The 13,584-nt window shown below is 41.0% G+C and overlaps 1 protein-coding gene across 6 annotated transcripts in view; it reads left to right on the top strand.

The window, feature by feature from the left end:
- The window catches only part of LOC121937511 (c-Maf inducing protein), a 117,231-nt gene extending 104,539 nt beyond the window's left edge, over positions 1-12,692 (top strand). For all 6 annotated transcript variants that reach the window (XM_042480749.1, XM_042480748.1, XM_042480751.1 and 3 more), the window contains 10 exons: positions 1,723-1,749; positions 2,447-2,495; positions 3,166-3,273; positions 3,991-4,107; positions 4,936-5,076; positions 6,455-6,502; positions 7,252-7,398; positions 7,928-8,033; positions 9,703-9,773; positions 10,487-12,692. In XM_042480749.1, coding sequence (XP_042336683.1) covers positions 1,723-1,749; positions 2,447-2,495; positions 3,166-3,273; positions 3,991-4,107; positions 4,936-5,076; positions 6,455-6,502; positions 7,252-7,398; positions 7,928-8,033; positions 9,703-9,773; positions 10,487-10,540 — 868 coding nt within the window. In that variant the 3' untranslated portion in view covers positions 10,541-12,692. The remainder of the gene's footprint in view (positions 1-1,722; positions 1,750-2,446; positions 2,496-3,165; positions 3,274-3,990; positions 4,108-4,935; positions 5,077-6,454; positions 6,503-7,251; positions 7,399-7,927; positions 8,034-9,702; positions 9,774-10,486) is intronic.
- Positions 12,693-13,584: the final 892 nt, after the last annotated feature.

Below are 13,584 nucleotides of genomic sequence, written 5' to 3'. Positions count from 1 at the left end.
TGGCTCTCCAGGTGTTGCTAGACTGCACCTCCCATTATCCTTTACCCTGGGCTATGCTGGCTAAGGCAGTCCAGCATCTTGGAGGGCCACAGTTGCCCATCCCTGCCTATAAGGGAATACTTTAGCAGGAGCATTTGTTCTTCATAGAATTGAAACAGACTGGCTCAAATATATATATATATATATATAGAGAGAGAGAGAGAGCGTCCTTTAGAGCCACTCTTTTTCTAACTTCCAACCTCAACTGACAGACACAACAGTAAATCAAATATGATCCGAAGCTTCTGTGCACTGGCTCTGCCACATACGTCTTCCTCTGTCTGTGGGATGCTTCATTTGCTTTCCCCAGAAAAGGAGGAGAGAGTCACAGATGCAGGAACAAGAGACAACATCAGTGAACAGTGAAACAAATGGAGAAAGCCAGAAGAGGGTGAACAGACGTCATAACTGTAAAGGAGGGCAAGGCACCACACAATGTAGAACATTCAAGAAAAATGCAGGACGTTACACTAATATAAATGTAAATCCATGCTAAAAATGGAGGACATTTTGGAATTGGAACAGAAGGTTGAAATGAAAGACATGTCCAGGAAAAGGAAGATGTCTGGTCACCTTGAGCCAGAACCAGAGGACTTCAGATGTTCAGTATGCCAGTGTTTTTCCCCTTGTGGTTTGAAGGCAGCTTTGAGGTGCATTGGAAGAACATGTCCTGAATTCTCTGTCTGTTGCACCTTTGGCCTAAGTCCAGAAAAGCCATGGTTGCACAGCTACTTTTACCTCCCAATGGGGCAGACAGATCCCATTTGCTGCGGCTCATACTAGACTTGAGATTATGCCCCAGAAAGTAAGAGGTGAACAGGATTGATTGTCACATGGAATCAAACAAGCGATTGTGCCAGAAAGTATAATAGGACAAGGACACCCCAATGAAAAAAACAACAACAGAACCATACATTGTTCTGTAAGCGGTGTTTGAATGCAGCTCCAGAGTTGCTGTTGGCCTCCCTCTGAAACCCATTAATGTTTATGAATAGCAGATCTCAGAGGGCAAACATTACCAGCCTGTAATTGTCCAATTTGCCAGCTTATTGTGTCCCCCAATGGCCTGGAGCCATAGATGGCTACTCTTTCACAAGGGCTGGGGATGAATGCAAGGACCTGCCATCGTTTTGCCCTAGCGAAGGACCCTGGACTGGAACGCAGATCGGTGTCATGGCATGACGCAAGGCACTCTGCGAGAGTGACCGCTAATTGCTTGACTAATGGGCCACGCTAATTAGATGCGACTGTGCCTTAATTGCAGTGCAATTAATGAACACACCTGGGACTTGGACAGAGCAGAAAAGCCTGTTTACAAATGTGCCGTTTGTGTCACTATCTCTTAAAAGTTTCCATTAGCTTCTTTGATTACAGCTTTTCCCTGCAGATCAAGTTCTGTGTTGACTTTCTTTCTTTCTTTCTTTCTTTCTTTCTTTCTTCCTTTTTGTTTCTATTTATTTACTGCTAGACAGCGGAGCAAAGCACCCCTAGGATGAACCCTCAACAAAGCATCTCTTGTCCCCCAAATTGCAGATTTGTAAATACTCTGTGCATCATATACAACGTAAAGCATAAGTCATTTTTCAGTGCTTCTTGAACTCATGTACTTGTGATTATTTTGGGGGAAATCTGTTCAAAGGAAAGGAAAGGAAATCACTCATCATTTTGTTTGTTTTATTTCAGGGCTCTTGCACATGAGAAGTTCACAAAGTAAGTACCTGTTTGCTTAAAACAATTTTCTGTGGTGAGATAAATAAGCCAGGCATAGCTGAGATTCTTTCTCACATCTTTCAGCGCTGAGGTTTTGAAAGGTATGGATAGAAGCAGAACTGTAGAATTAAAAAGGACACACAAATTTCTCAAATGAATCTCGACAATTCCCTGTATTTGGGTCAGAGATATGTTTTCTAATCTAGTTCTTTAGCTGAAGCACACACACACACCCCAAATTTGAAGTTGCATAGTCCCAGCAAAGTCTGTGCAGTGTGATTATTGTGAACTAGTTATAAGAAAAATGGCATGCACGTCTTCTGCTTGGCTATGAAGAAACAGTTAGTGCTGGAAATGAATCAGGAAGGGATGGAAACTGTTAAGAGCTGCAGGCCGAACAACTGGGATTGCTTTCCTGTGCTAGAAAGTGCAAGATGGATTGCCCCAGTTGCAAAATCCTTTCCTAGTCCATACGCACCGCCTTGGCAACTCTTAAGAGCTCATCATTCCTCCCTGTGAAATTTTCTCTCCACTCATCTCCTTGTAACCTCTCCAGAAGAGAGGTATCAATCACTTAAAGTGTAACTAAAATGAAATGCAACAGCTGTGTAAATTTTGGAAGCAAGTGGGACGGCCAGTCATCTTTCTCCTTCTTTTTTCCCCCCTCTGTTCTGTTTTATCTTTTTGCCCTTTCAAGGGAGCTGAAGTACGTCATTCAAAGATTTGCAGAAGATCCAAGGCAAGAAGTAAGTCTCTTTGCAGCATCACAATCAAAGGGAGAGGCATGTTCTGGCTTTTATGTACCTTTGAGTTCCAAAGCATACTCAGCTTTTTTAGATCAGTTCCTTGATCTTGCCGTTCCCCCTTCCCTCCCATGCATGCGAACATAAGACTCTGTTATCCTATTTAAAGAACCTAGATTCCTTACATTAAGTCAGATCTTAATTCTTTCTAACCCATTGTTGTCAAGTCTGACAGACAGTGGCTCTTCGGGATCTCAGGTGGGATTCTTTCCTAGCCTTTCCAGGAGATCTCTGGTATTCTCTAGTGGTCTCCCATCCAAGTACTAAGCAGGTCTGATCCTGCTTAGCTTCTGAAGTGAGACAAGATTGTGTATGTTACAGAGATAATATTTCTGAGTGAGTAAATACAGAATCTACCCCAGAGAAATGTGACCAGTTATTGATTTCACAGCAATGTAGACCCACAGCAAGAAGTGAGAAATAACCGGAAGCCTCATTTTGCAGGGAGGGAGATTACTGCTGTTGTTGAACAGTTGGGAGGCGAACATCCTCTATGATCTTTCGCAGATCTCCCAGAGGATCTCCCAGTAGATCCCACCAGCCATGTTTTGCCCACCAGCCATGTTTTGTTGATGCGCTCCTCACTTCTCCTTGTCTGTGTTTTCTTCGGTAGGTCCATTCATGTTTGCTGAGTGTGCGTGCTGGCAAGGACGGTTGGTTCCAGCTCTACAGCCCTGGTGGGGTGGCATGTGATGATGATGGGGAGCTGTTTGCCAGTATGGTATGTGGCTACTGTTTTGTTTGTTTACTTAATTTATAGTCTGACTGGTGGTAGTGGGGAGCTCAGAATGGGGAACCCACTGCAAGTTGGGACTTGGCCACTCATGGGTCAAGGGAAGCAGTGGTGGTGGGAGACACAAAAAACGCTGGCCACAGCACACATCCACATCTGGATGTGTCATGGAGCTTCCAGGAGAAGGAGACTGACAGGAGGAGGCCAGGAGAAGCATCAGAGGAAGCAAGGAATGGAAAAGAACTAGGAAGTGGAGAAGAGGAAGGATAAGAGCAAAGGATAGGGAGAACTAGGCTTGAAGCATCACAGCAGTGGTGAGCCAATATGCTCAGACCACAGGAGAGAGGAAGCTATGGCTGGAAGGTAAGCTTAGCATGGCTGAAGAGCCTTCTCAGGTGGCCTAGCCACTGGCCAGTAGAAAGAAGGGATGGGGAAACTGGAGAGAAGAGCAAGGCAGCAAGCCTAGGACTGGGGAGGAGGATCCCTGATGCATGAACATCTGCCCCTGGCATGCCAACTCAGGACCTTCCAGAGGAAGGGAAAGGGACCCGAGAAGGAAAGGGATGGAGAAATATTCATTATTTATTTATGGAGTGAAATTTCCTCTTGGGCTGTAGCAATGCGTTCTTCTGTTTATACAGGCATCATTTTAAATGCCACATAGCTGTTTTCTCTCTAACCTGGATCTCTCTTCTGCTCTTTCAGGTTCATATTTTAATGGGCTCTTGTTATAAGACGAAAAAGTTCCTGCTTTCGCTGGCTGAAAACAAACTAGGGCCATGCATGCTGCTAGCATTGAGAGGCAACCAGACAATGGTGGAGGTACAGCCAATCTCTTCCATTTACTATGATGTAAATAAGTAATATTAAATTCTGAACCAAATGGACTTATCTCTCTTTCAAGCTTCTGAAGATATGGGGTGTAATGCATAAAAACGTATGCTGAAATGAACTGGTTACGTTTAGAGGTGTCAAAAAACTGCTTTTTTTATTCCAGCTTGTATAATGAAACAGACTGACACAGTTATCTTTTTCAAATAGTAGAAATAAGCGTCAGTTATGATATAATTGGTGTTGTTACAATGTGAATTGGCAGTAACATGGATAATGAATAGAGGAACAGTATAAAGAAAATCATCTCATGTGAGATGTGGTTTTGGCAAAGAGCGCTGAGGGTACTGTGTACAGCCAAGAATACAAACAAATTACTATACTGTGGAGGTGTTTTTAGGAACACAACTGTTGCATTATAGCAAAGCATACTGTGTGCCAATAGTATCGGAAGTATTTATTCTGCTGCTTGGGAGAATTTCTCAATTTCTGTTTAAATTGGCGCCAAAAAAGGTGAGAAAATGAAGATATATTTTCTTGGAACACAGAAAGATTTCCTATGTCAGTGTAATGGACATAATGTTGGAGCTGGACTAGGGAGACTTATGTTGAAAGGTCCACACTGCTGTGACATTTACCTAGTGGTCTGAGCTAATTACCTCACAGGGCTGTTGTGAAAATAAACTTGGGATCAGGCTTTTTAGTTTCCGGCTTGGCTTAAGGCTCCTTTTGAATACACACATCCACTCTTTGATGCATTGCTGTAAAGACGTCTTGGACAGCTGAGCTGCAGAGTCAACTTCTCTTCCCTCCTGCCAGATTCTTTGCTTGATGCTCGAGTACAACATCATTGACAATAAAGACACCCAGCTGCAGATCATCTCAACCCTTGAGAGCACGGATGTGGGGAAGAAAATGTACGAGCAGCTTTGCGACAGGCAGAGGGAGTTAAAAGAGCTGGTGAGTCTGTGAATTGGCAGCCCCTTTTCTGCACAAAAGCAGAGACTGAAGGATTTTTTTTGACAGGCCCTAAGACAAAATGGGTTTTTTAAAGACAGATTCTAAAACTCTCCATGTACCCTTGGGGGAGAAGTTTCAAAGCACCTCCACATTGGGATTTGCAGTTCAGCTCCCCATGCTCTGCTCTGAAGAGATACTAGTTAGCCTTGAGCAAATCATATCTTCTGTGCCATTAACCTCCACCTCACAGGAGGAGAGTGAACCATTTATTGATCCTTCATGGATCAATTGCACATGGATCAATTTTTAATTCCACATGGCTGCCATATAGAAAGGTGACTGGGTGAGACTTCCACACGACGGGCACATTCTTGTTGCCGTGCATAGAAAACAGCATTTTCTGTGCGGAAAATAGTATTTTAGTGCACGGTATTTCCTATGCAGGAAATGTTATTTTCTATGCAAACCACCATGCATTAATTTTGCTCAGAATAGATCCCATATTATGAACGGTCTTTGAAAACGGTGCAGTTTTCAAGACTTTTGCACAGCAAGAGGAAAATGGCTGAAATTGCTTTTTGCTTCTTTTGAAAAGAAAATTTCTTTTTGCTTCTTTTGCAAAGAAAGTGGCTGAGGATTTACATCTCTAGCATGAAATGCTAATGGTCCAGGAGGACTTGTACTGGATTATATACATGAAGATACAGCTGCATTAATGAACATTGTTGATCCTTGCAGGGGTGTGTGTGTGTGTGTGTGTGTTAAGGACTGTCAGTCCTTAGATAAGACCAAAGGTTTTTCTGTAGTTCTTGTGTCCAAAGTAGTGAGCCAGATGCTACAGTGGGAAGCCCACAAGAAATACATGTGTGTACTAGCTCCCTCCTGCTTGTACATTATCTCTGACCCTGGAGCTAAAATGTAGCTGTCATGACTATTAGCCACTGATAGATGACATGGACTTAATGAATCTGTCTGTAACAAGGGTAAAGAATCTTTGGCCCTCCATATGTTGATGAACTATTAATCTCATCATATCTTGTCACTGGCCAGATTGTTTAGGGCTGATGGGAACTGGAGTCCAGTTGCATCTGGAATTCTACATGTTGCCCAGTCTTGGTTTACAAAAGTACAAACACAGAATCCTTATATAGATAGGAGGCCCCTGAATGCATAAGCATGGAGGTGGAGACATTCATATGCAGATCTTGCTGGATTAGTTTGTCTCCTAATAGAGGTGTACTGCCTCTATACACAGAGAATTAAGAGATGTGTTGGTGCCCTAAAGTTTTTTTAACTGGAGATATCTGCAGGCAAAGTATGTGGTCTCCCACTTGCTCTTGTTCCTCTGATTTTAATCATTGCTTGCTTTCTTTTGCAGCAAAGGAAAGGAGGTCCTACCCGGTTAACACTGCCATCAAAATCCACAGTGAGTTACCCTTTTCTTTTGCATGATCCCATACAGCAACTCTGCATCAGATGCATTGTGACAATAGCACTGATAGCAGTGTTACTACCCAGTGTTGCAACTATCAAGTGCACCTTTTGGTGTCCCCCATCATAAGAGGGGAATGACTGACTTTGACAGCTTCTGGAGTGAGTCTAGATGTGAACTCCTTTGACTACTCAGGAATCACAATATATACATGTTAAATATTATGTCTTAATGGAGCTTCAGTTGGAATTAAAGAGACAGAGGTTTTCTTTATGGCTTATTCCCAAAAATCTCCATTTGAAACTGGTTACTGCTCTGTATTACTATAAAAGAGGACTAATTGGAGATGTGTCACGTAAATCGACAAACCAATCACCTCTGTATCCGTGTTTTGAACAACGCAACTTTTTCTAGGGCTCCCTGCCATCATAGTAGGTGGCACAGTTTCAACATATCAATGGTTTCTCCTTTGTGGAAACCCAAAAAATGCCATTAAAAATGTATTTTCCCATATCCTAGTTAATTCAAAGAAATCTAGTTCATTCTGTGTATTAATGTGCACAGACGATTAAAATGCTCCCAGTTTAGAAACTAGTGATGCTGTTGCCGCAGTTCAGCTAACTTGGAAAGAAAAAGGAACTGAACCATATGTCAGAAACGTTGGGATTGGAAACATCCTGCTGGCACTGATCCTCATTTGCAAAAGTCCATATGTCCAATCTGTGCAATCTTTTGCCCTTCAGGATGCAGACCTGGCCCGATTGTTAAGCTCAGGTTCCTTCGGCAACCTGGAGAACCTCAGCCTGGCCTTCACCAACGTCACGAGTGCCTGTGCAGAGCATCTCATCAAGCTGCCTTCGCTCAAGCAATTGAACCTGTGGTCGACTCAGGTACATGCTCTGAGAGATCAGTGGTGGGGAGGAGAGCATGGGCAAACCCTTTGCAAGATTGCCAAAGGCACTGAAATGAGGAGGGAATATATTATGACAAAGCAAGGGGCCAGATAAGAATAATACAGTGGGACCACATATAACGCGAGGGATCCATGCTGGGACCCTTCACATGATATGACTTTTGTGTATAACCTGGAACACTGTTTCCCTTCCTGTAGACCTACCCAGTCGTTTTTAAACTACGACGTTAACTTATGTCGGATAGTTTTAATGTGTCTTACGTTTATGTGTTTTCACAGTGTTTTTGCAATGTTTAAATGATTGGATGTGTTTTAATTTATATTGTACCCCCACCTTGAGGCTTGGGGAGAGGTGGGTAAGAAGAAGATATAAGAATAATAATAACAACAACAATAATATAGCTCCAGTGTGAACCACCCAGAGACTTTCCTCTCCTTCCAAAAAACAAAATTTACTTGGATGGTGGAGTGACCATAACTCATTGCTTTGTCTTTTCCATCCACAGTTTGGCGATGCAGGTTTACGGCTTCTGTCTGAACACCTCACAATGCTACAAGTGCTCAACTTGTGTGAAACACCCGTAACGGATGCTGGCCTGCTAGCATTGAGCTGTAAGTAGACCCAAGAAAGAGACATAATTTTGTACACAGACTTTGTTTCACACACACAATTATTAAAAATAAAATTGCCTTCAGGTTATGTGTATAAAGTGAATACAAAACATGAAGGAATTTCACATTTAGACTTGGGTCTCATCTCCAAGATATGTCATTATGTGTATGCAAATATTCCCAAATCCTAAACAAAGTCCCAAACACTTCTGGTCACAAACATTTCACATAAGAGAGACTCAACTTGTACTTTGACTATTCATTGATCACAGTGTTAATGGATTAGGTAATAATTAATTGTTCTTGTTACTTTAATTCATGTCTTTCAGGGTCATTTGAAATAATTTCTATTGTTTATTTTTTTTAAAAACACGACAGTGATATATTACTAAGATGTTAATGAGTATTAATAATATTTTAGATTTTTAAATAAATTAATTAATGTTAATCCATTATTTTTTTAATTTAAAGTCAACAGTAATATGTTAATGTTATGCTAAATAAGTCAAAGCTCTGCAGACACTACAGCTTCCCAAATCCTTTGCCATTAGCCATAATTTGTAGGTCTAATGGGATCTGTAGATCAAAACATCAAGAGGGCCAAAGATTCTCAGCTCCTGATGCTGTCCAGCCTCCTGTTCACTCAACAGATCTACAACGCAGCATCTCTAGCAGATGACCATCATCTTACCTTAATACCTCCATCTTGTCTCCCACCACCACCACCATCCCCAGTTTGAAGGCAATGTATGTAATGGCCAGTGGTCATCTACTTGCTGTGTTGCCTTTTCCCTGGTGTTGTGTCTCCAGGACCTGTGACAGCCATACTGTCTTTAGCTGGAGATGTTGAATGTTGAACTGCAGACCTTCTGGTTGCAAAGCATGTGCTCTCCCACTCAGCTAAGTTCCCTCCTCTACAGTGGTATACTTGCAATATGCTTTCACTTCCCTAGCTGTTTTTGTAAGACCCAGACATCATAATGTTGAGTTATGAGATGATCTGGAAAAGAAAGCATGCCATGACGTCAGCATTGTACACTTCCTCCCTTGCTTTAGTACATGTGTTTACATTATATGTAAACATGGCCACAAGTCTAAGGTTGGAATGGAGTTTCACCAGAAGAGCCATAAAAGCTAAAGATTACAGCTGATAGTGGCCTTACAGTTATCCGCCATAGCAGCAGAGGAAAGAAAGAGAAGCACTTCTTACCTATAAACCTTTGGGAGTTAGAGGAGATCTCTGGGAAGAGCTCTCTTGGTTATAGGGTTTAGACAGCCTCTGCCATTTCAGTGTTTTTTCAGTCCTTGTTTGGTGTCAAAAACTAAGAAAAATACTGTAAACAAAGGCAATAATTAATATCAGTCGGCTTCATTTCCATCATGTCTTTCAGATGTTTCAACATGTTTTTGAAATGCAAAACCCTTGTGGCTTTTTCATCACCTTCAGATTCACAAGTTTAATTCCTTTTAAACATCGAGACTCCAATCTTTACGTTTGCTGGGGAAATATTACTAGATTTCTTACTAAACTGCCTTACTTCCTAAAGGCCAGCCAGTGAAAGTTTTAGCATGCTAGCCACTGATAAAGCAGTGTTGATATGCCACCATGCAGCCTCTGTGTATGTCATTTATAACATACTGTGTTGTTGTTGTTGTTTTAATTTCCTAGCTATGAAAAGCCTGTGTAGTTTAAATATGAACAGCACCAAACTTTCAGCTGACACCTATGAAGATCTCAAGGTATGTCATGTTTCCAAGCCATGTGCCTGTGGAACATCTGTTGTTATGTGTTTTCAGGTTGCCACCAATTTAGGTCCACTCCAAGGTCTAGATCTTGTCCCTCTTCCAATAACATGGACCAAATAATGGTCCGTGTTGACCCAAGTTCTAGGTCTTGTCTGTATTCCAACAACATGGACCAAACACTGGTCCATGTTGACTCAAGTTCTAGATCTTGTCACTGTTCCAACACCATGGACCAATTAATGGTCCATGTTGACTCAAACTCTAGCTCTTGCCCATATTCCAATAACATTGACCATATAATGGTCCATGTTCACCCAAGTTCTAGATCTTGTCCCTATTCCAACAACATGGACCAAATAATGGTCCATGTTGACCCATGTTCTAGGTCTTGTACCTACTTAAACTATAGATCTTGCCCACATTCCAACAACATGGATCAAATAATGGTCCATGTTGACCCATGTTCTAGGTCTTGTGCCTACTTAAATTGTAGATCTTGCCCATATTCCAACAACATGGACCAAATAATGGTCCATGTTGACCAAAGCTCTAGATCTTGTCCATATTCCAGCAGCATTGACCCATCAATAAGTCAACCCAGGCTTTTTGAGTCAATGTTTTGACTAACATTTTTAGAGATATACATGAGTATATACAGTAATTCAGTTCGTTTTTCTTTCTCTCCTCTACATTTCTTTTTCTTCTAGGCTAAATTGCCCAACCTGAAAGACGTGGATGTCCGTTACACGGAGGCGTGGTGAACTCTCTCGCGCTGCGTTCGTAGCTTTTGATGATGCGGGAAGAAAATAATTTTTTTTTACAAAAAATAAATGAATAATAAAATCTAAAAAAAAAAAAGAAGGCAGAGAAATAAACTTTTGGCTTCTACTTATAGAGAGCAGCAAGATTTGAGGACTTTGATTTTAGGAACTGTCTTTGTGAGGTAGCAGAGTGTGGCTTTGTGTGTGGGAGGGATAGGTGAGCATGCCTGGGTCTCCTAAGTCTTTCCGCTTTCGACGGCGACATTCGACAGCGTTTTAAATGAACGGGGGTGAGGGGGGCAAGACTGCGTAGCCTCGAAAAAGAGATTAGGAGAAAAACAGGGGAGGGGGTTCGGTTTGGATCTTTCATTGGGTTATTTTGTGCGCGTGTGTTTGTGTTTTTAAACACCACATGGAAAGTCGGCGGGGGGAAGAATATACATCAGTTTTTCATAGTTCTCCTTGGATGGATGTCATCCTTAGGTGCTTTTTCATCTTTCATGCTCTTCAAAAAAAGGAAAAGAAACTATGAGAAATCAAGAGAAGAAAAAGAAACCCATCTGATTTCGCCTCTCGCTCTGTTCTTATGATCATTATGCAAAGTAATTTTTTGTTGTACATACAATTTACATAATGCACCTATTTAAGAAAATGGTTCACAAGTAACAGGTCTGGGACCTGTCTCTTTATTTATGAGTTGTTAATTCTTTTAACTCTTTTGTTCGTTTCGGTTTGTTTCGCTTAGAGTACTGTATAAACTAGTTCGCGGTCTTACTGTGTTTTGTTTTTTTTGTTTGTTTGTTTTTAAAAAGAAACAAAACAGAAAACCCTCTTTGAATAATTGTCTTTAGAAAGTCTCAGTCCAGATCATCACCAATTTATTTGTATTTCCAATTTACAAAGGCCTAAACATATTTGTCAAAGGGACATGATCTACAGTAGTGAAAAGATGGGCAGTTGAGGATAAAGTAACCAAGATACTTGTTCAAACTGTGTCAGGGTTAGTAAATTAAGGTGGTAAAGTAATGATCTTTTGAAATGTTAGATTTCGGGGGGGGACTGTCGACAATTTTTCTTTAGATTTGCCAAGGCGTGCCTGTTTGGTTTTCTGTTTACGTCCAATATTTCAAAGGCAAGCTCAGCCTGCCACGCAACTGTGGCTGCGTCCGGACTTCAGAAATAATCCAGTTTGACTCTGGTGCCACAACAAACTACAGTTCTCGGAACTCCATAGCCTTGAACCATGGCAGTTAAAGTGGTGTCAAACTGGATTATTTCTCCAGTGCGGATGTAGCCTCCGTAGGGCAGATTCTCTCCTTCTGTTCCCTCCATCCTCACACAATTCATTTGCCATCTTCTTTTCGTAAGATGGAGATTGTTTTGCTTTGATCAGTTTCTAAAGCTTCAGCCTGAAAATATGACCACTATCCCCTTTTCCTGATTCTTCTCCGTAATTGCTCAGAAAAAAAAATGATGAAACTTGTATTAAAAAAAATGTGTTTTCTTTAATAAACATGCTTTTGGATTATTATTATTATTATTATTTTCACAATAAGCAGCTTCTCTTTTTTAAAAGAAATGAAGAAAGGTTTTTGTTTTAATGTTTTTCTTTTCGAGTTTTAGCAGATGTTTACTCGGTTCTTTTGGCACCTCAAGAGATTTAACATCCAGGCAATGTAATTTTTATACATATATATAAAATATATATATATATAAATATATATATTTAATCGTATTCAATGGGAAGCAATGCTTTTGCTATTCTGGTTGTCTCTGGTTGTTGTTTGTTTTTTTAATTTGTTGCTAGGTAGTTTATTCACATTTCGAGTCTCCTTCATCTCTTGATTCCCCCCCCCTTTTTTTTATATATGAAATAATCCATCGACGAAAACAATTCAAGTCTTAATGCATATTGCGTGCCGGGGTTTGGTTGTTTTTTCTGCCTTATCATGTCCTGAGCTGTCTGATAAACTCAGCGAGGGAAGAAAAGAAAAAGGAGAATAAACTCAACGCCAACGTTTTATCCTTAGCACCGTTGCTTTTACTGATGGATTTACTACTACTGTTCTGTAGCTGTGTAAGAGAAAGAAAAAAGGAAAAAAATGTGAAATAATTTCGGGCGAAAAAAAATAAAATAAACTGTAAGCGAATATCTTTTATTGGCATGCGTCGTCTTTTCTTTGCTGGTGTGCACTTCGGTGATATCGCTGGGATTTGGAAAATGGGTTTTAGTGGCACAGTTTGAATGCCAAGGGTGATGCCGATAATGGAACCGAGGGCCTTGAATAAGAATCCTGCTCTTCCAATGAAATTTCCTTCATCTACCAGATTTCTAGCATTGCAGTAACTTAAAACCTCAGTTGAACATTTTGCAGCTCTGCCATCGTCTGTGATGCATTCATTTGTCAAAGGTTGCAGTCTTATCATGGGGGCAAACTGAGGTTTCATTCACATTATACAGTTGTAGCACTTTTATGCCACTTCAACTGCCAAGGCTCTATCCTATGGTACCTTAGGATTTGTAGAATATACACACGCATAAGGCGTGAGCAGGACTCTGGTCCCTACAATGGCAACAAATGCATCATTCTAACATCAATTGCAAATAGTCCACAGCAAAAAGAAAGGTCTGGAAATGGGAAGATGGGCCCTCTGTTCCTCCCAAACATGGCTGCAACTATGTCTGTGTGTAAGTCCCTACAAGTTGCCTGTCAAGGTATGATGACCCCAAGAATTTTGCAGGGTTTTCTTAGTCAAGGAATACTCTCAGGTGGTCTTGCCTCTGAAATATAGCCTACAGCACCTGGGTTTGGTACTTGGCAGTATCCCTTCCAAATACAGTTGGTCCTCCGCATTTGACTTCTGCAGATTTGATTATTCGTGGATTTGATTAATATGTTCTCTTTAGATTCTTCATCCCTGGGTATTCCATCTCAGGCCTCTGAACACTGGGCCTTGAACAAAAGAACTACAAAGGTAGATTGGAAAGAGAAACAGCAGAATTGGAGTTCATCCACAAATACAGAAAACTGGGTCAAAGCTAA

This window comes from Sceloporus undulatus, chromosome 8 (assembly GCF_019175285.1).
Source record: "Sceloporus undulatus isolate JIND9_A2432 ecotype Alabama chromosome 8, SceUnd_v1.1, whole genome shotgun sequence".
Lineage (NCBI taxonomy): Eukaryota > Metazoa > Chordata > Lepidosauria > Squamata > Phrynosomatidae > Sceloporus > Sceloporus undulatus.
This window is presented reverse-complemented; position numbering and strand designations above follow the sequence as displayed.